We start from the raw sequence: 23605 nt of genomic DNA on the forward strand, positions 1-23605 counted from the left end.
TTTATTTTTCCGTTCAGAATAAGTCGAATATAAATGACCACAGAAATTAATCTTTACCACTGGAAAAACATACACTTATGATAATTAAAACATCCTAGTTTTGAAACATCTCAGACACAGAAAGTTAAATTTTAAAAAACAAAGGAAAACAAAATGTTTTCATCTTATAATCATGGCCTTTCCAGAAAATCAAGAGCTATCAATGTTGTAAAACCAGCAGCAAGGACCAGACAGCAGCAAACAGGCAAGGGCTGTATCTAAACTGACACATAGTCTGCTCTAATCCTGCAGGTTCTCAGGTTGCCTTTCTAGCAAAATCCAAACTACAATTTAAAGGAGCCCTTTCTCAGGAAACATGAAGGAATGCGATTATACTGGGAAAGATGGCTTTCTTCACAGTTCTCCAGGGTTCAAATGGTATCGCCAGATGATCACAGGTTTCCCACCAGCAACTAAAAAGTTATTTTTAAGGTGGGGGGACAGAAAATATATCTATCTATCTATCTATCTAACAGATCTTCTTTCACCAGGAACATAAAACTAAACCTCTTAGAACAACACACACAGGTAGATGTGCATAAAAAAATCAACAACTCGTTAGCCATACCAGGAAGTCTTCCATTACCACCAGACTGGGTCCATATAGATGGAAGGTGTTGGGACTGGAAAGATGGCATCCATCACCTCAGTCCAGGCTCTGCTGGTCCAACCATATTTACCAATTAACAAAATAGTCTTCTACTGCAGATGTCTACAGAGGCCAAGACAGGCCTCACCCACATGCAAAACATCAGCTGTTAAAAAAAAAAAAAATGGTTGTTTAAAGTTTGGAGATAGTAATATGCCATTATTCATGTCCCAGGATATCTAATCACAGGCTAGTATCTTTCCAAAATTTAGAAAAGACAAACAACAAAATATTCTTGCCCAGGATTCCCTTGTTTATTTTCCCTGCACAGCTTCTTAGTTATTTCTTGGCAGATGCACTTACAACTTGGCCAGCTGTTTTTCAGTATGCCTGAAGGTTTTATAAGGACTTGTCCTATGCAAGTCATTGAGACTTGGGCTTCTAAGTCATCCTCCTCATCACACCTTTTCAGCGATCCTGGTAGACACCTTTGATCCACCCAAAATCCTTCCATAATGAAGCTTCCTGATTTCTGGGTCATCCTCTATTCAACTAAAATACTGCTCGACACAAAACTTTGAAGAACAAAAGCATCTTACTCTACAGACTGCCATTTTTCCAGCCCTAGGGTTTCATGCATCAGCAGGAAACAAAACTTTAACCAGCTCCATTGTAAAATATAAATATTTAATTGTTTATAGCATAGATTGTTCTTATCAAGGAAAACAAAGACAATCCCAGGCAAACTGCCATCAATGTTTCTAAAAACAAAGGTCTACCACAACTATTTTCCTCTATCTGGTCAAATTTGGGAAACTAGTCTGTTGCTGAGGAGTGGCATCTGCTGGCAGACAGGCACTCCGCAAAAATCAGATTCACCAATAAAATAAAATTAAAGAAAGAAAAAAAGAGGAAAATCAAGAGGTTCACATTATTCACAAAACAACTTTCACTTGCTTCTTGACTGACAGGATGATGATGTTTTTCTTAACAATGTAACTCCTTTCAGTTATAGTGATGGCACTGAATTGCCCATGAACCAGAACGACATTGCTAGCGCTGCCTATGAAATTTCTTTTCATGAGTCAATCAACAGCAGAACTAGTGAAAAAAAACCTACAGCTATACACAAGCTCATCTTTGTAAACCACTAAGGACATAATGTATGTTTGTTATTTAATTAAAACTCTTCACACCATGGATCTCTTAAATTCTTACAATGACTCAGTGCAACGGATGTTAAAAAGCTCAGTAGAGTGCTTCACTGCAAACAATCAACTGAATTTAAACATTCAAGAGGCCCAGAAAACAACTGAATATCGTGATTTGCTGTACACCTTAAAATTAATTCTAAACATTAAATCAAATTTAAACTACTGTAAATTAAGTACATATACAGAACAAGTAATTTCAACATGAACCAGAATACCCTTAATTTTAGAGCAACCTGCTTGTACCACAGCCTAAAGCTGACCTATGCTTTCCACGAGGTGCTATTCTTATAAGCCATAGTTCCTGTAACTGTGGCAGACTATAATTTTTTGGCCTAAAATATCATGGTGGATTTTGACACATGCCATATTCATTTTGGAAGGGACAGAAAAGAGAGAAAGAGATTCAGTTTAAATGTTTCACCCATGTCCAGGAATGAAAGTAGGAATAAATACGATTTTATACTATATTTTCATTTTTAAAGAAAAATCCCTACTCTTAACAGGACCCCACAATACCAACGTACTTTGCAACAGCATCTAAAATGTGGCATTATACACAATGAAGCTTTTCTTTTGGTGAAAAAATATGCATATTGGGCTATTACTATATGCTTCCAAAAATATAATCACTTAAAACTCAGCCAGTTTTGTGTCTACACACCAAGGCCCTGTCTCCTCTGGGCATACTCTACTGGGGGCTACTGTGGCTGATCAGAACTTTGTAATGACTCTTCCCAGCTGCCAGGTTAGTCAGATGAAACAAGAGCAGAAAGCTACTCTGATAATTATCTCCCTTCCTGATACTATAGTAGTAAGCAAAGGTGTGCTTTTATGTCATGTATGTCATAATATATGACATCTGACATCAGATCTGTGGCTAAAAAAACAGCTGGTTATCCAACTACCATTTTCCAATGTTGACCTGAAACATCAACAATCACCCAATGGCTAGATGTTTAAAAATTAAGGAAGGCTGCTGTTGGTAAACGCAAGCCATGCTCACAGACATTCAGCCCTGTTGCCCTCATCGCTCCACTGAGGACCCAGTCACGGCGCTTCTCAACTGCCTCCCAGCCCCACAACATTAGAAGCCCACAGGAGGAAACCAGGGAGCTGCTATGCACGTCTCAGTGCAGAGTCCAAGACACAGCCTAGGTACGATCACTGACAGCAGTACTAAGGGTATTTCATTGGGCCAAGAATGCTTGCTGGAAAATTTACATTACTCATCTAGATTACAGGATGAGAACTTGGAAAGAAAGACTGCAATGGGGAAAAATAAAGAACAAAATACTACACGATATGTCAAAAATATACATCTATTAAGGAAGCATGAAAGAGGAATATAAGAGATCTCTTTCCAGAGAGTACAGATATATCTCTCCAACAGAGAAAAACAAAACTGGGCTTCAGAAAAGCAAACCACTTGAGAACCAGAATTGCCAGGGCAACGCTCTGAGGGTTAACAGAGTGTTGTAGGTGCCCTTTTCCCTGCTAAGGTATCAAAGGGTAGCCATGCTAAACACTGCTAACTACTGGCGTAGCTGCTGCGTTTTGCTACCCCAGCTACCCCAGTACAAATCAAAACCAGAAAACACATTATGAAAACATTATGGCTAACCCAGGTAGAAACCACGGTAGAGTTTTCAAATTAAAAAGCCTTCTCAAAATCTGCAGAAGTACGTTAACAAATCTCAATATGCATTTTAAGAAATAATTTAAGAAGAATTGAATCTGTGAAAATTCTAGTTTATATTAGAAAATTCAATACCCTACTTGTTTCTAGTACAGAAACAAGCCTTCACAATTTAAGTATTTGCTGCCATCATGTGTACACTTCAAAAACTGCAATCTTATGAAGGATACTTTTCAAGTCAAAAATCAGCTATCAAGACTACATATGAGGGCATTAAAGACTTCAGTTGGAAAGTGATGAAGTTTCAAAGACTGCTAATGCAATATGAATCTCTCCCTCGATACAGATTGCATATACATCAAACATCATACAAAGACCACATGCTTCCGCTATGCAATCATAAAAAGCAAGAAACAAATAGCTAAATGCTATTTGGTGGCCCACAGAAAATAAACCAATTGCTCTGGTTCATTCCATGCAGATATCAATACTACCAACACAGTTCAATACCCTCAGCCATAACATCTCCAAAGAAGCAATGGTGATAGGGACTTAAGTTCAAACCCTTCCACCAGGCTTCTTCTGGTTCAGATCCAGAAGAAAAAAAAAAAAAAAAAAGACAAGAAAAAAAAAATGTTGCAGGGACCTAATGATCTGTTCATTTCCTCTAAATTAGGGAATAGAATATTTCAGGAAGAAGAAAAATTAGTATAAAATAGTCTAAAACTAGTATATCAATTTTACATCATGCAGGAATTCCCACAGAGCAAAGGAATATGCATCTACATTTCAAGGATCAGTTGCTAGCCAGTCTTGAAAGATGGGTGCAAGATCAATTCAGAAAGTATTCTACAGATTTAGTCAGTTACTGCAGAGGGGGAAAAAATGCATCATGCTCTCTTTCACTTCAGACCGCTCTGTCTCTCACTAATATCCCTGAAACAACAAAAAAGGAGCATATGAACAAGACTCAAGCTCCCCACATATCACTAAGCCTAAATACCAATACTCAGTAACTCTACTTCTAGTATCACTTATAACTTACTTTTAGTATAATGAACATTTAATTAGAAATATCTCATTAACATTACTTCTGGAAATGACCTTTAAAAACCTATAAATTCAAACATTTTATCAGAGACTATGATTAAATATGTTTTCGAAATCATATCCTTCAAAAAATGCAGTTTGAAATTAGCAGCTCTGAGACACAGAAATAAAAATATCTCAACAGAAATTTTCTGCTCAGTGTATTCCCAGGAGTGATCTGCATAAACAGCAGGATATCAATTAGAAGATGTATGGTTGTAGATACAGTCAGCTTCAGTGCTAAAACAGCCAAAACTCTTGGCATTACAAAAGACGGCTAAAACAACATGAAGATTGATAAAAATGCTACTAAATACAAGATTATGAAGTCAAAATCTGAGGTTCAGCTTCTTGTAAAAAACATATTTGATTAACTGACTTTAATATTAGTGAAGTGTATAAAAAAGTCTTCATCCCTTAATGGGTTCGAACACATCAGTGTGTCCTAAGTACAGCTCTATATTCAGACGTGATACACACATCTGGGGCTTTAAAAATCCTCCAATTTGTATAACGCTACTTGTGCAGACATCTCGCATTATGCTGAAACAAGAAAAAAAACAATTCCAAAACCAATTATTCAGATGTGCTACAGCTTCCATTTCAACTCGCAGAAAATATCAATTTTGTGTCTACACAGGACAGAAAATCACATCCATACAGTATGCGCAATTACAGCACTCATAATATTATTGCAGTAATTACAAAATATGGTACTTGACAGCACTTGTGGAAAGTTGGCAGTGTTTACAGTGTTGATAGTGGAAATGCACTGAAAACACAGTAAAACCTACCATGCTTGCAAAACACTACAAGCTGACAATATTCACACAAGTACCGAACAAATGCTAGAAGGAAGGTGTCAATAAAATCCTTATAAATTTGCAATTCCAATTCATACTCAGTTTGTCTGTTTGACCCACTACATTGTCTTAAACTACAACAAAGTTAAAAATATTTGTGGATTAGTTACCTCGATATTATCTTCATCTGAAAACCTAACCTGGGAAAGTTCTCTAAATTCCACTGTAAAATACTTTAAATAATAGACAGTGCTGGGGCAAAGCAATCAGAACACCCATCTCTTCCTCTATTTTTTTTTTTTTTTAAGTCTAAGAGGAAACAAGAAATCTAACAAGACTCATACTTGCGCACATACAACTTAAAGACATCAGTTTTCTTTCTATAACCTGTACCAAGTTAAACTTTTTGAAATGGCTGTCAAGGAACACCAAAAAAGCAGAATCGGGCTAATTTGCAGCAACTAAGATAAACTGTTAGATTCAAAGAGTACTCAGGGATCTGAATGTACACTGCCAGAATAACAGATTTTTGATCATTACAGCTCTACCTTCAAAAATCTTTTAATAAAATCTGAATTATGTGCTATTATGTATATAATTTATACATAATAAAAGCTTTCGATTTCCTAAGTTTTAAACACATACACAAGCACTCTGGCATGTTAGCTGGCATGGTTATGCATATGATGTGTCTCACATGGCTTGGACACAATTTTATACCACCACTAGATGGAAACCTGAATTACCTTTTAAACTGTCAATTCTGTAAATGCTCCATTGCTGGTTCTGTTTCTACTGTGTCTGACCACTCCTATTCTTTTATTTAGAGATCTAATCAAATGCTGGCTGTCATGAACCTGTACTCATTAAAAAAGAATCCATGAGCAGGCATACACAAAATTTCTACAGTGTCTTCGAATCTGAGAGCATTAACATAAATATGCCCTGCTCATTTCCCAAGTCAGTGATACTCAATGCAAGGAATAAACTGTTTACGCGTATTTGCCCTACTTCTACAGCAATTTAAACTTCTCAATCTAAATTATAACTAATAAAAACTGCTGTACTCTGCCAACAAATTTCAGTTGGGATTTAATTAATGCCACACTTTAAATATCAAAGGCATGTTATATACTTTACAAATACATGCAATGATCAAATCATCTGAAATTTATACACCTATTTGCACACCACACATTTATACGGAGTTCCATCACTTCAGTGGAATTTGCTGTGCAATGGATTATAACCTGAGGCGACTGGCACACACAAGTGATGGACATTACTGTCTGATGTGACCTCAATGACTCAGATATTATTTCCCGCTGTGGCAAAACAGTTGTAAATAAAAACTTCAACTAGCAGACAAGACAGCCATCTGACTAGCTACATGCAATCACAGATATGATAATATAGAATAATTGGCACAGTAACATGACAGAAGCATTGAGAGTACTGATGCCGCAGCTTATGAAATTTTGAATTTGGAAAATACAGTAAAAGTCTCTCCCAAAATCTCACATTTGCCATAAGTCTTACTTTCCATCAACCCTAGACCACACCAAACCAGAAAAAAAATGCAGTATATTTAAACATAACACAGTTTTAAAAAGTTAATCAAATGCTTTCCCACACCAATATGTACACAGACCAAAAAAAAAAAAAAAAAATACTGGCCTTAGCAGTGGGCAGATGAATCTGAAAGACGATGACACTGCTCTCCAGATGAGAAGTACTGAATGTCTCTTCCCGTGACAGGCGTGCACCATGCACAAGCCAGCGGGTATCTACCAGGTTACCCCAAGTCTCTCTGCACAAGAAAGCTCCCAGACCACCTGGATTCTCCATGGAAGAGAAGCAGACACCAGCTCCTGCTTCTAAACCCAAATTTGAAGGAACACTGAAAGGATGGAAGTGATGCCACAACATGAAACGGGTATTACTGTGAACCTCTGCTATAGAGATCCATGTGGTCATCCTTTGTCTTTATTTTTCTGGTCAATGGGATAATTGCAGATGAATGCTGGTTCAGAAAACTCACCAAATCATGGGTGCACCAAGGTAAAATTGCCATCTTACACAAGTAGACTTCAAACCTTACAGCAAAGCAGGCCACCAGGAAAGCCAGGTCAGAGCAGCAGGCTGATTTCCTGTGGCTGGTCATACCCAAATCCCACATGCTCTTCCATTTATCAGCCACAACTTCACAGCTCTCAGAAAAGTGAGAAATTCTTTCCTGCTTTTTGAGGAATATCAAAGAAAATAGAGGAAATTGTCTCCAATTTAGTTCTTACAAATTAATACCCAGTGAATACCCTAAGTGGGGGCTAAATACGTACGTCTCAGTAGGAATTTATTCTTAATAAGAGGGTTTTCATCCAGATAGCCATAAAAATCACTAAAAGCAAATTCCAGTGTATCCGGTAACGTTACAGTGAAATACTACTCTTAAATCCTATTTCACAACTTTTACTGAAGTCTTAAAATGACAAAAACCTTAAAGCCATATTTCACTTTCAAAAAAAATGTATTTCTTTATCAGGCAAAGAAAAGATCACTTATATAATGTACTTCACTAAAACTGCAAGCAGAATACAGAAAGTCAGCAGCAGTTTTAGAATTATGCAACCTATGTATTTGCTGAAAGACAGTAAAAAGGGCAACCCACACACCCCATTCCCATTCCAGTCTTACTCCAGTACTGGCCACAGTTTCCTCTTCTACCCATCCAACTTTCATTGTCTATTTGCTCTTCAAATTCTCCTTTCAACATCTCAACATATTTTTGAGTGCCGGAAGCTTAAATATAAATCAAGAAGGGGAAGGAAGATCATACTAACCCAAAGAATTAAGAAGCAAAAAATTCTGTAAGTGTATCCACTCACAAACAGAAAAAGATGTATCAGGACAACTATGTCCTGGGAAATATCATGAGACCATCCCACAACCACCCCAGCAAACTAAATACTGCAAGTGATACGGGCAACTGAAAACAAATTTGATGAATGACAATTATTTGTAACACATCAAATATCATACTGATTCAAAAAATTAGCCGTTCCTGAGAAGCTACGTGATGAAGTTCCCCAGACAGAGATACAGTTCCACCTTAATTTTACCAATATAATGCCTAGATTTATTATCAAGAATGAAAAAATGTCACCTTTCTTCTGAGTATAGAACAGCAAATGCCAGCTCCCAAACCAGTCTCAGTGCATATGAAAGCTTATACAAAGGCTTTCAGAGTCAAGAGCGGCCAAAGCATTTCAAAGGCAATTTATTCAATCTATTAGATGTGAGAAAATGTCATGTAATTCTGCAGAACAATTCTGCTCATCTCAAGACAGTCCAGACCTTCCAATCTACAGGGTCAGGCTTTTAAAACAAGCTAAGTATGAAACAGTCATTTTTAAAATTAAAAGAATTAACTTAAATGATGTAAAACAAATGATTACTGAAATTACTTAGCTGAATATTCTGCATTATATCATTTGTAACCTGGAATAAGGTAATCAATATTATCTTAGTATTATCTGTTCTTAAGTGAGCATTCTCATCAGCTACCCTATGATTTAGAAGACTGCTGAACTAATTCACTTATCATATCTGTCAACATTAATTCAATAGCACTCCAAGGTAATAATCACTATCAATCTAATTATATTAGCCATCTCCTGTAAATGAGTACCAATTATTTTAATTAAAATATTAAATATTTAGAAAATAGAAAGGAACATATATTAATAATTTATATACTTAATTGGAATCTACCTGAACAACCACAATTCCTGAACAATCATAATTCCTGAACAACAAAGTTTGCTTTTTGGCATCCCCCTTTAATACTTTCCAGCAGGTTTCAAGATGCAAACCATCGATCCAACACCAATGACAAGAAAAACGCAAAGTTTACATTGTTATACTTTTATATAAATGTATGCATACTGGCAGACTATTTCTATCAGTATTATTCACTTAAGAATTCTTCCAAGAATATTCAAAGGACAGTTTCCTTATTTTGCAAACGCAAACAGGTCAGTTTAGGTTTCCCATAAAATGACATTAGCCATCTACGCGGTTGGGTTCTACCACTAAACCCCTCAATTCCTGTGCATGACAAACAAGGGGATCCCTTCTCATCTCCTGTACGTGAAAACGATATGAATCATTTGCATACTAAGATAATATCATTTGGGAGCCTTTTTACCTCTTTTTTGCGCCCATTTCTTTTTAAAGTTAATCTTAGAAATCTCCCTGTAAGGCTCCCCCTGTGCTTCTGTGGACTGTAAGGATATACAAAATGGCTGTACCCTTGTTTGAGAATTAGGCTGAGTATTCAGGTCCTGCACTGACATTTGGGTTCTTTCCAAAAGCTGCGGTGCAAAACCTAACATTAAAGAACTACAGCAATATTGGAAGCTATGGTTGCTTGAATGCCCTGTAAAATTAAGATTCCTTTAACAGTTCTTTTTAAAGCTTTTAACGTAAAATCCTACAGGTTTTTTACCATGTTTTACAAGAAACAAAGGAAATTTGCTCGGCTTGTTTTCTTTGATAAACAATCAATGTGCCCAGTTCCCTTGAATCATCATGATCTAAATACCAAGGGGGAAAAAAAATTGTTTGGTGTAACCATAATGTGATTAAAATGCCAGGCCTGTTAACTAAACAATTAGCAAACTGGAGGACAAGAAAGCATACCACAAACACAGACTATGAACTAGTATATTCAAGCACACACAGAAGGTCTGACTATCCAAAAAAAGCCTCTCAAGAGTTTTAACAAAAGTCAAGCAATTTCACGTTAAAATAAGTCGTCCTTGGAAATTTTCGCTCAAAAAGCATATGGGGTGGCTTACTAAGATTACACTTCATATTGAAGTCCTTATTCAAAGTCAGGAAACATCCATGCAGTCACCATAGCCATAATCTTTACCCTCTGTGAATATACATTAAGATATACTATTTTAATATAAAATTATGAATACTATTTTTCTGTAACATGAGACATTATGCCACTCTGTACCAGCCACCCTGCATGCAGTAGAAGACACGAGGAAAGAACTCTCCCAGATGGAAGTTAAGTATTGACAACACTAAAGTGCATACAGTGAGGTATATGTGTACCTTAATGAACAAGCAAATGGGGAAGAAAAGGGCCTGACGTGCAACATGCCAAAATACTGTTAACAGAGCTGTAACTTTCCATCTTTCCCCGAAAAAATGGCTAAAACTTAACAGGGAATACAAACATCATCTTGTATTAATGTTGTAGTGACTTGTTTGGGTTTTTTTTTATTTGGTTGGTTCTGGTTTTGTTTTAATAAAAATAGATATGGAAGGAAGAAGTACAGTTACAGTTCATGTATGTGAAGTAGCATATCACAGCTTCACACATTGCTAACTGTGCGATTCATTCGTCCTTCAGGAACCGGACCCTTCCCAGGTACGCTGGTGTGTTCTGTAAGAACCATTCTAGAGCTTCCAGCCTATTTCTGATTAAAAGAGTGTCCTGCTGCCCAGGAAGGCTGCAAAGAGGACTCCAACACACATTGAAGCATCCTTCTCTGTTACCTAATCCAAGTCATCTGCAGTCCACCTTCCTCAGTTATCTAGTTCAAGTCTTCAAAGGTCTGGGAACCACGGCATAGTGTAAGACACAGAGTGAGACCCACAGGCCAAAAATGTGAAAGTCTGATTTAAATTCCATCCTTGAAACAGATTATTATTTGGGGGAGAAAAAAATCTCAGAATAAAACAAAAATTAAAGATGAAAGAGCCACATCTTCCAGCATCTTGTTAGAAGACAGACATATTTGCAAAGTTCTTTATACACACACACTGAAAACAGTTATTAAATTAGTTTCCTTTCCTTGAACATATCATAGCTAATAGCACTAAATGTCAGGTTTCAAAATTCAACTTCTGTTCCTTGTAGTGTAATTTTTTTCTGTTTTCCCTATAATCTACTTATAAAACATTTTAAAACTGAGAAACATTTTCACTATTTACTTCACAGAAATGGCTAAAGATATTTCAATGCAAACATTTTCTTCCTTTTTTAAAACTATTTTAAGGAAGATTTTAGCACTGAAAATAGTAACCTGTAACTTGTCTTTTTAGCTCATGTTAAAATTGGAAGCAGCGATGCGGAAACATTTTGGCAATTTCAAGTAAACTGCAACTGAGAATTACAATAGCATCAGGCATTTGAGAGGTAGATACAAGTTTTCCCAATTTCAGGATCTATCAGTTGGCAAGAGACAATTAAAATACACACTTATTCCTTTCCTCTGAAGAGAATACCATGCACCGTTCTCCCTGCTGGTTCCTGATGCCCTGGCGCAAAGGTAATGGAACTGCTTTACCTCCAGGATTTCAGCTACAGTGGGTAGAAGGGATGGATCAGATCTTCCCTGAAAATTCATCTGCACCATGTTCATCTGCCCAGTGCTTAAAACGTTACTATGAAATTCAGTTGCAAATATTACTCTTGAAATAGATGGAGGATGAATAAGCAATTCGTGTTGTCTCAAAAAGATGTGTGGGGATGGCAGGGTTCGCCATAAAAATTAAAAAAACTAGTTAATTTTTATCTCTGTTATCACCACCAGAAGAACAAACTGTGACTTTATACCTGGGTAGAATTTGGCTCAAATTAATTAGTCCACTAAAACCAAGCTTCATATGCTTAAATTTATCTGCATCCTGCTGTTGGGAAACCAGGAGGCACTGGATGCTACCTACACAAACCTGCTTCTAGGGCTGAGGAGAATACAATTTTCTTCTACAGAAAGGAAAACAGCTTTGAGATTCAAAAATATTACCAAACCAGTAGTTCAATGAGCATGAAAATTAATAGGAAACTTGTCTATAGATCTGTCTCTTGCAGTTGTTTTCATGCTTTAATTGAAGTTTTTCCTCTGTGAAGTGTCTGTAACATTTGCCTGTCATGTGGATTTTTTGGGATCTATTAATATGCTAGCAACAGCTGGAGTTCAGGCATGTGGGGAAAGCACCTCAAGTCTCCCTCCTCTGCTGCTCGTGAAACTTGTTACATCCTAACTGCTTGTGAGCCATCTGCTTTTCTGTCCTTGGTGAAACCAGTCGCTAAGTTCAGGGGAAGGGGGGGGGGGGGGGGGGGGGGGTAGCAGAGAAGCAATATTCACATGAGACTCTTTCCTTCGGAAACACTCTGGAAAAATGTCACTCAAAAGTGAAATACAAGTTCACAGGGAAGCTATTTACACCTATGTATTTAGCCAATTATACAATTAGCTATATACGTAGTTATAAATATATATACACCCATTTATATAATGTATTATTATAAATGATACAGATAATTTCGTGTATATATTTTTATACGCGTATATATAGCTAATTATGTAATTGTCATTCTGTTATATATACACTTGTGTGTGCATAGTTATAATCACACATAGATGAGGCAAGGAAATAAATACCATAAAAGACAACCTGCCCAGAGATGCAGAATTACAAGGCATTTTCTAGCTCTGGAACGAGCTCGCCCTTCGGGGCGGAAGGCACTCCAAGCACACCAAGCAGCAACCCGCGCCCCCGCGGTCACTCGCAGCCAAGGAGCGAACGGGCATTTTCCGCCTCCCTTTCCGTGACACACAGCCCTCAGCAAGGCGGAGCCCAGCGAGCTGCAGCGGGCAGAGCCGGCGAGCGAGGGGCCGGCCGCCGGCCGAAGGACGGCTTGCGAGAGGCCGGGCCCCCTCAGCGGGGCGGGCGCCCGGGCCTTGCCTGGGCCGCCGCTGCGGCCCCGCCGCTGCCGGCCCGGGGGCGCAGGCGGTGGCTGCGTGGCGCCCACCGGCAGCGAGGGCCGGGCTCGGCGCCACCCGACGGGCCCGCGGCTGGGGAGGCGGCCCCCCGTCAGAGCCCTGCGGGGCGGCGGGCACTTGCCTCCCATTCCCGCAGGAAGCGCTGGGCCTCGGCGGGCCCGGCGGCCTTGTGCTTCCTGAACTCCTCCTTCACGTAGCGGTCCCCCAGCGCCCGCAGGGCGGCCGGCAGCGCCCGGTGCAGCAGCAGGATCCGCCGGTACAGGCCCCGCGCACCGCCCGGCATGGCGGCGGCGGCGGGCCCGGCGGAGCCCTGGGGCGGCCGCACCGGGGGCGGGGCGAGGGGGCCGAGCTGCGGGCACAGGGAGGGGTGTCCCGCTTGGCGTCTTCAGTGGCTGCAGAGTGTAGGCGCGTCTTGAAACTAAATCTCGGCTTTTTATGTAAGAAAATAACGCCGGATAAACTCAGAGCCTACTCTTTGCAGAAAATTCATCTGCACCGTGTTCATCTGCCCAGTGTTTAAAACGTTACTAAGAAATTCAGTTGCAAATATTACCCTTGAAATAGATGGAGGATGAATAAGCAATTCGTGTTGTCTCAAAAAGATGTGTGGGGATGGCAGGGTTCGCCATAAAAATTAAAAAAAACTAGTTAATTTTTATCTCTGTTATCACCACCAGAAGAACAAACTGTGACTTTATACCTGGGTAGAATTTGGCTCAAATTAATTAGTCCACTAAAACCAAGCTTCATATGCTTAAATTTGATTTATCTGCATTTTTAAGTGTGGGTGAGAGACAAGAGGAGACTCGGTCAGAAATCTTACTGCTTCCGTGGTGTTGCTCAGGACTTTGTGCCATCACATTGTTACCACCCAGCCAAGCTCCAGCTTTCTGTTACCTCCCACCTACAGCCCAAGCTGCAACTCCCCCAGCTCTCCATAAAGTTTTTTCAGCTGTTTAACATCACATCCGAGCCACCCACATGGAAAAATCTTCAACTGTCAACAGCCATGGATATTTGGAAAAAGCAAAGAGTCTGAAAATCAGGGGGTGGCAGCAGGGGTGAAAGTCCTGCCTCATCATGGGTTCCTGTAAAGCTCCTTCCAGCCAGTCAAATCATTGACTCTTCAAAATAAAAAAGAAACATTTCTACAGGCCCGGGGAGCATTAAGCATTTCCCAGGATACTGAAAGTGTCATAAAAATGTACTGCCTCGTCAAAAGCCCAAGTCAATTATACATGAGCAATAGAGAAAAGAGCAAACTACAGGCTATTTTGCTCACTACCATTTCTCGATATTTATTCCCCCAAGCACTTCAGTGATGGAAAACTGCAAGTCCCAGTAACACAAAATTTACTGAAGTGAAAGAAAACTGTTACAGTTTCACTTTTCCTCACTGGCAGTTTCCAGTTCTCTTTATGCCTGTGATGCTCTTGGGGTGGGCAGACAGGACCTAGCAGGAGAGGCCTGATCCTCAAAATGATTGGTTTTGCTATATTTTCAAACTCTATTTTCTGCAGACGTTTCTTTGAGGAAGGATTTCTGGACTTTATGCATTTTGTCTACCCCTGTGTCCTTCAATACATTCAAATCTTTAAGAGACTGAAGTTAAAAAACTGATCTATCAGTTTTATTTGTGCTGATGCAATTCCACTGAATTGTCTGAGGGTGCATTCATTTACAGAATTTATTTAAATCTTTTTTAATATAATGATCACAGTACTTAACCTTGTACATTGACAGCTTTCTCCTTGCTACATCCATACTATGGGTTTTTTTAGGAGTCCTTTTCCTTTAGTGGCCTGCTTAAGCCCTCTACTGGGCACTTGCTTTGTGGCTCAGATGCTCAGGATCATCAGCCAGATCTGTAACCTTCAACATTCTTTACACCTTGTCCTCCTGTCCACAGAGACCAAAAGCCATTTTGTCCATCCTCTGGGGCAGGTGGTTCCTGCCCAGCAGAAGAGGAGGATTCCCACAGCATCTGTGCACCTCTGGGCTGCTTCAGCTGCAGCTCTGGAACCTCCTCCTTGCGCCTTCCCTAGGTGCTGCCAGAGGAGCAAGAAATTTGTCGGTAACTTCTCCATGGAACAGAAGACAGAGCTGAGGGCTCAGCAAGCTGTTTGATAACAGACTAAGCTGTCAGCCTTTGCCCATTAATATTTTTTTATAGCTCAAAGTCCTCAAAGAGCTCTGCACTATTGGGGAACATGGAGAGGCTGCAGAGGCAGTTGAACGCCAATATCCCTTGTGTATGGGCACAAAAGGACTCACCGTCAGAACTCTAAGGAACCTGAAGGGGCAAAAGTCCATGGGACCTGGTGAAATGCACCCACGGGTCCTGAGGGAACTGGCGGATGAAGTGGCTAAGCCACTGTCCATCATATTTGACAAGTCATGACAGTCCAGTGAAGTTCCCATGGACTAGAAGAGGGGAAACATAACCCCCATTTTAAAAAAGGGAAAAAAGGAAGACTCGGGAAACTACAGGCCAGTCAGTCTCACCTCTGTGCCCACTAAGATCATGGAGCGGATCCTCCTGGAACCTATGCTAAAGCACATGGAAAATAAAGAGGTGATTGGTGACAGCCACCATGGCTTCACTAAGGGCAAATCATGCCTGACGAATTTGGTGGCCTGCTATGATGGGGTTACAGCATCGGCGGATAAGGGAAGAGCAACTGACTGGACTTGTGCAAAGCATTTGACACTGTCCTGCGCAACATCCTTGTCTTTAATTTGGAGAGACATGGATTTGATGGATGGAGCACTCAGTGGATAAGGAATTGGCTGGATGGTTGCACTTAAAGAGCTGCAGTCAATGGCTCAATGTCCAAGTGGAGAGCAGTGACAAGCGGCGTTCCTCAGGGGTTGGTGTTGGAACTGGCGCTGTTTAACATCTTTGTTGGTGACATGGACAGTGGGATTGAGTGCACCCTCAGCAAGTTTGCCGACGACACCAAGCTGTGTGGTGCCGTCGTCACGCTGGAGGGAAGGGATGTGCCATCCAGAGGGACCTGGACAGCCTTGAGAGGTGGGCCCATGTGAACCTCATGAAGTTCAACAAGGGCAAGTGCAAGGTCCTGCGCATGGGTCGGGGCAATCCCAAGCACAAATACAGGCTGGACAATGATGAGTGGATTGAGAGCAGCCCTGCAGAGAAGGACTTGGGAATGTTGGTAGATGAAAAACTGGCCATGAGCCAGCAACATGCGCTTGCAGCCCAGAAAGCCAACCGTATCCTGGGCTACATCAAGAGAAGCATGGTCAGCAGGTCAAGGGAGGGGATTCTCCCCCTCTACACCACTCTCATGAGACCCCACCTGCAGTACTGGGTCCAGCTCTGGGGCTCCCAACATCAGAAGGACATGGACCTGCTCAAGCGGGTCCAGAGGAGGGCCAAAAGAAGATCAGGGTGCTGGAGCACTTCCCTTATGAGGACAGGTTGAGAGAGTTGGGGTTGTTCATCCTGGGGAAGAGAAGGCTCCAGGGAAACCTTATAGCGGCTTTCCTACAGGAAAGATGGGAAAGGACTCTTTATCAAGGAGTGTAGTGATAGGACGAGGGTTAATGGCTTTAAACTGAGAGAGTGTAGATTTAGATTAGATGGAAGGAAGAAATTTTTCACTATGAGGCTGGTGAGACTCTGGAACAGGTTGCCCAGAGAGGCTGTGGATTCCCCCTCCCTGGAAGTGTTCAAGGCCAAGTTGGATGGGGCTTTGAGCAGCCTGGTCTAGTGGACAGAGGGGTTGGAACTAGGTGATCTTTAAGGTCCCTTCCAGCCCAACCCATTCTATGATTCTACTATTTTATGAACTTGTTAAGATATAATAAGATATTAGAGGTATTATTTTCATATAATGACCTCTCAGTCATCAGTACTCAAAATATCTATGCCACAGCTTGAGTCCAGACACAGTTTTAGCTAATGTGCATGAGTGCAACTCCTCCTCTTGCCTTTTGCAGACACCTGCCTGTGCTTCCAGGCAGTACTGCTTCTGTGCAGGTCACTGGGGCATCTGTGCTGCCACCCCCAGTGCTTCATGACCTGAGAGCACTTCTTAGCTTGCACCAAAGAGGCACCTGAAGAGAGGGATTCATCCCACCCCTTTTAGGCAAGTGGAGGCAATCAATCCCTAATTCTTTTCAGCTGTAGATAGAAGGATGTACTGGGGTATATGTGATTTAGATACCCCATAAAGGATTCTTCTGTATCCAGCTGGATTTTTGAGCACTGGCTCGCTGCTAGTTATGCTAAAATTGGAGTGGATCCTACAAAGATACCAGACTATCTGTGTGACATACACCATAGTGCCTTTGGATCTGGGGAGGCAGTATCAGCTCTGCCATAGGGCAGCACAAAGGCAGGCAAAGTAGCTTAGCCAATGTACTAAATCTTTATTTACATGGCTTGGACTGTCTGAGTAGCACCTCAGCCTTTTCCCAAGGATATACAAGAAATCTGTGGTAAACCATAGATGCAAAATGCTCTAGTTGTTTAGCCATGCTTCTGAGATAGCAGCAAATCAGTAAAAAGTAGAAGACAGATTTTGACCCCATGAATCTGCCACAGTGACCATGTTGTTTGCTACAGTCCTAACTCCAAATGTGGAAAGACTGGAGGAACAGTTCCATGTTTATTTTTTTCTTTTATCAGTAATGTGTTGACTAAAGAAGATGAAGCTGAAGTATTTATTGAGCTGTTATAATTGCTGTAATTTTTAAAATTATCAAGAGCATCCTGAGAGGAGTTCTTTTTGTGAATCAAAATAAATGATTAAATATAGAATGCAATGACGTGATATTCCTTTCCAGAACCATTGGTAGTCCTGACGAAGCTAAATTGTATTGTCACTTGTTAACAGCACAGGATAATCTGCAATCTTCTTCTCTAAACTGTGGGTAAACGTTAAAGTACAGTCTAATTTCCTGTTATAAAAAAAAAAGAACATATAGTCCTGTCCCATGAATCTTATTTTTGCATTGTGCAGATCACAACAAAATTGCATCTCTTACTTCAGAATGATGAATTTTTTAATAAACTCTCTAAATATTCAAATAGATTCAACACAGTTCCTTTTTGCATACTATTCCAGACCAAGGCAGACTTTTCTGATTCAGAAGCCAAGCCAAAGATCTGTTATGAAGGCACAAATTGCCTGCTAAATATTCTGCGGCATCTTCCACTGTGCCTCATAAACTAAAAAGACGTGGAATTATCCCTTCTTTGTGGGACTTGGAAAGTAATTGGAGATTCACAGGATGTTTCTGCCTCTGACGAAGTGGAGTAGAGCTTTGTCCTTGATTCAACTGGAGCAAAATCAGTCCTAGCATGGGACGGTCTGCTTCAAAACCCGCCAAAAATTTGGACATGCGAAATATTACACGTGGATGCTGTTAAAAAATGGACCAGCTCTTTCACTAGGGCTTGGGAAAATACAGACTCATGAAGATACCAGCCAAGTTTGCTGTTGGCTGCAGAGACAACTAGCTGCCTATCCAGGAATGGCGCAGGTGAAATTGCTGTCCTTCACACAGGCTGTGCTTGGTGTGCCCCAGACTCGTCAGCAGGGCACGGTAGTAAGAGTAGGACAGATGGTTTTCATTCAAAAGCTCCATTTCAGTGAGGAAAAAAGATGCCATAATAAATGCTGTTTGGTGTAACTCGTCAGGATAGCTTCAGGTACTCATGTATGCATCTCATAGTAGGATGAAACCAAATAATAGGACGTATTTCTTATGAAATAAATAAAGTACATGACAATTTGGAAAGGAGACACAGCCATCTGTTTCTGGACTTCAGTCAGTTGTATGCTTGGTGTGTTGATAGCTTTTGGACATTAAAAGGAAGTTTTCCTTTCGTTCAACTTATGCTTGAGCTGCTCATTCATTGCAGGATTTCTTGTTCTTTCTTCTGAAACAGATGATCTGTATCATCCAAAACACATTTTTTTGACAGTCAAAAGAAGCAATTCCCGAGGAAGCTCTGCTTGCCTCCTGCAGACTTGAAAGATGCCAAGTGTATTGGAAATCTTCTGAGAATTTAGCTGCCAAACTCTATCAGGTTTCTGCTTAAACGTGTCTGAGCAGAGCTTTGCAGTGAGCCAAATGTAGGCAGCTTCATGCTGGAGGAGTGCCAGACTCATACATGGACCCTCCTGCTCACCACCTCCCCACCTTCCTCTCTGCAACTCTCCTCTCCCTAGCTGAGTGCCAGATTTTGAAGTACAGAGGGACCAGCACTTCTCAGGTAAGTGGTTGTGAAAGAAAGAGAGAAGGATTGCAAAGAACCTGTGAGGGTTTTCTCTAATCTCATTTTCAGAAACACCTACTATTCAGCTGAAATTTTCCAAAAGAGTTCAACTCAGTGAACTGATCCAAAATTAAAATTTTGGCTAGCATGATTAAAGACCAATAAAATTCAGTGTAATGACAGGCAAAATGTTTTTAGGGGAAAAATCCTACACCTTAAATTTATAGGCAGTGGTGCCAAATCAGACTGTGAGCTCGAAGTCTTTTTTGTCCTTAAGCTATTACTGTTTTCAACATTCAAAGAAAACACCCAAAAGATTGCCTATATTGCAAAACAATTCTTCTGCTTTTGAAAATTCAAACAGAAATTGAAAATGTCAATATTTAGAATCACCGTGTGTCTTCTCCTTTTATGAACAATCTTTTTGATAAATACACTACTAATCCTCTTGGTTACTCTGCCACATGTGCTGTTCTGTTCAACCTCATTAAAATTCCGTAAAAGATGCAATATTCTCCTGTTAATTCACATAAATACAGTTTGAAAGAGCATGTTTTGTTATTTCAAATAAAATATAAAATGTGCACCATTCATGAGTAAAGCTTTTTTCCCAGTCTACTTAGTAAGTCATTGTAAAACTTAAAGCCATGCAAAGCTGCTTCCACAAATCCATTAAAATTCCTTCCAGAAGAACACAAAAAGAGCACAGAAATTGTTATGTTGATGGTTGCAACAGAGGGGAGAAACAGAACAAGGGAGAAGATGGCCAGACTAAATAAATTAATATTTTGAAAAGCTGCAGAAAAGAGCATATGTGTGTGTATGCAAAACCATAGCTCAGTCTCAGAGCACCAGGAGGGAAGCACAAGTGAGCCCCTTCTGAACAATGGCATCCACGGATCCTGGGAGACTCAGATGACATGCCATTGGGCCCCGAAGTCTAAACTCAGGGAATAAAACTAGCTAGGCTACATCACTTCTAAGATTTTAGCCCAGATTCGCATTAACCCAAGGGGAATTTAAAACACAACATAAACATGTGTTTAAATGAAGTTAGAAGAAAGCTTGTTGTCCTGTCTTCTGTTTTAATTAAATATGTTTTATATGAAAAGCATAGCTTACAAATGCAAGCTATGTGGTTTCTCTGGCAGCACTGCAACTCTAAGTAAACACACTATAGTATTATTTTGTTTGCTTTCTTCCTTAATTAAGTTTTAAAAGTTTCCTCAGCTCTCTGTGTGGCTGCTTCAGTTTTGGCAGCAGTACTGTGGCAAAGGGGACTGGGAAGAAGACTGTGCTTTCCCCTTCTCCCTACCTCCACCAAGTAAACCAATCACAAATCAATTGGAAATCCCTTCTCGGCTTTTTAAGATCTATGGATGACAGACTACATGCCACAAGGGAAGCATGAGCCCTATGGGTCATACCGGCATGAGAGCCATTACCCTCCCACAGAGAGAAAAATGAAGCAGTTGACTGCACTGGTCATGAGAGGTGCAGCTGTGAGCGCCCAGACTGTGCTGCATGCTTCAGAGCACAAATCAGAGCTGAGCTGCAAAATTTGAAGCCAAACATGAATTTTGTCATCCTTTGAGGGTGTTTGGATTTCTCCTTTTACCTTCCTCAGAGGCTACGGGTTTCAGGTTCAAGGCTTTGCTATAAAGCTGTTAGCATTTCATGAATCCAGATCATTGTCTGCTGTTTGAAATGAAGCACGTGTTATCCAACGTCATTCATCATTTTGGCATAAACAATATGCTATCAGCAAAGCACATTTCCCAGCTCAGGCTCTTCCTAGCCCTGTGATAGCTCTCTAAATGCAACCAGTCTGTCCAGGACAATTTAGCATACTGGCCAAGTACTGGAATATTTAACTGGCCTTGCATTAAAGCACTTGGCATCACCTTTGATGTGAAGCGCCGGATAGGCATGTCTTGTCTGTCCAGTTTCTGATGCTGTAATCAATCAGGAAAACAAATCCAACATCAAACTGTGCAGCTCTGTAACTGTTCATGTCTGTTTGTTGTGTTCCCTACCCTGAAATTCAGCACCACACTACAGGCTGAGGGGTATCTGGATGGTTATTCATCCTGGGTTTATTATTCACTAGATCTGGTAATATCTGGGGTTACATTTCTTGGTAGGCAGGGTTTTCCTTTGTGGTTTCTTGATATAACATCATCTATTAATGGTTGAGATTCAGGATGGACCTATAGGATACCACATGAAAAAAAGGTAGCTTTAACATAAATACTCGAGGTTCCTTGAACCCATTTCATCCAACAGTACTATCACTGTTCATCAGTTCCTCCCTCCACCCCCTTCCCAAACCACCTGAAGGCAGGATTGGTAGTGATCAAAAGACATGCTGCATTTCTTAGTATTGAAATTATCACATCTGTGAAATATGGTTTTTAATAATGAGTTTATTGCTGTTTGCTTTGTGAATTATGGCTTTGCACTTCTCCTAAACCAAAACAAAGGTTATTTACAGGGTGCCACAGGAATACTTTTTAGACTGAAAAACAAGTAAGTTAGTGATCACAAACTCCTCACTGATTCGTGAAAGTGGCATTTGATTTCTTACTTCTTTGAGATTTGATCTTACACTGAGATGTTGAATGATAATTTGTTCTTGTATGCTATGGAGCAGTAGCAGCTCCATAAGCAGCTGTAGAAAGCACAAAGCCCTTCAATTGCAAAACCAAGCTGTAGGAAAAAAATGATCAACTGTTTCAGTCTAATGTGTTAGATAGTAGGATGGTCACAGTCTCTTCTAAAGAAACAAGCTGCTGGAGACAGCAACTACAAAGTGCCATAGCATCATTTATTCTCCTATTTTGTTGGGGTTTTTTTTACCATATATAAATTATAACATTTTAATATTAATTATCGGGGTAGAAAAATAATGCATATTTTTAAATCTTTGACAATGAGTCTTGAAAGCAAAGTGTTTAATGGTGCAATGATGTACTTCCGGAGTTTGGTGAAAACAGCATTCTGTAGGGCAGCTGATTTTTCTGTGAGCAATAAAAGTCAAATATTTGCTGTGTCATGTTGAGAAATTGGAGAATCCTGTCCAGGTCTAGGGAACCGTCTGTCTTTCAAATGTCAGGTTCTTTAAGAAATGGATACCCAAAATAAAGCCCATCTTTAAAAATATCCCAGCATTACTATCTGGCAAGTTTTACTGTGTTCAAGGGATCATTTTTTAATTTTTATGCATGGAGAAGCACAAGCATACCATGAGTTGTACTGGAGGGAATCAATACTTCAGAAATTCTTCAAAAGGACAAGAATTGTATCCTTTCTGTTGTTCAGCTTCATACATGAAAATTGTTCTCTTCGCAGCTTCCAGAGGGCTTTACTGTGACTCATTTACTCTCTTCCTGCACTCTCTTTTCAAAGTTATGCCCTGGGAGCAAAACTTCTCATTTAAGACCTGGATTTCAAAGTGCTCTAAAATCCACAGGCATCTCCGACATGTTTTGAAAATTGTTATACTTCATCAGAGCCAGGGGCAACATTATCCATGCAGGTCTGAAGTCAGTTGGTCTAGCAGGTCTTCAGATAATACCCCTTCTTTGCAACCTTCCCAGGAGGACTGCATTTAATATGCTCTGAAATCCACCGGGATATGATCATTAGCTTGAAAACTCAGTCATGACAATGATTGCAGGACGGTTCATGGTGCAAAACTGGGGTCATTCCTCCCTCTCTGTGGAACTGCTTATAGCAATTTTTTATTCTTGCTTTTTCATGAACAGCTCAGCAAAATCTGAAGGTATGAATCCCATGTTCAGCTTTTCAGCTTACCAAATGACATTACTGAAATTTGGTAAACAGACAGTTTAGAAATATTTAACACTACTGATTGATTAGAAAAAGAGTAAAACAAAGTTAAAAACTGCTTTTCTGATTCTAGAATACAAATAATTTTTCCTGCTGTCAGTAAATGCTTTCAATTCCTGCTCAGCTATTGTCTGTATGATACATGTAGTGTTTTACAAGCAAAGGAATAGATATACCACAGATATGCTACACCAGTACTGTGTGCATATATATATGTATACCTATTTTTATATAAATGTATATACATACACCCACATTCCCCTCCAAGCACACATATGTATGCCCATACACATGCACACATGCACAAGTGCACACAAAGCTG

The 23605-nt window shown here is 40.1% G+C and overlaps 1 protein-coding gene across 1 annotated transcript in view; it reads right to left on the minus strand.

Annotated features, from left to right (window-relative positions):
• The window catches only part of SDHAF3 (succinate dehydrogenase complex assembly factor 3), a 35247-nt gene extending 21752 nt beyond the window's left edge, over positions 1 to 13495 (minus strand). Inside the window, exon 1 of the mRNA XM_074863942.1 lies at positions 13300 to 13495. Within this exon, the coding sequence (XP_074720043.1) occupies positions 13300 to 13461 (162 nt within the window). The 5' untranslated portion in view covers positions 13462 to 13495. The remainder of the gene's footprint in view (positions 1 to 13299) is intronic.
• Positions 13496 to 23605: the final 10110 nt, after the last annotated feature.

The sequence above is a fragment of the Strix uralensis genome, chromosome 1 (genome assembly GCF_047716275.1).
Source record: "Strix uralensis isolate ZFMK-TIS-50842 chromosome 1, bStrUra1, whole genome shotgun sequence".
NCBI classification, from domain to species: Eukaryota; Metazoa; Chordata; class Aves; order Strigiformes; family Strigidae; genus Strix; species Strix uralensis.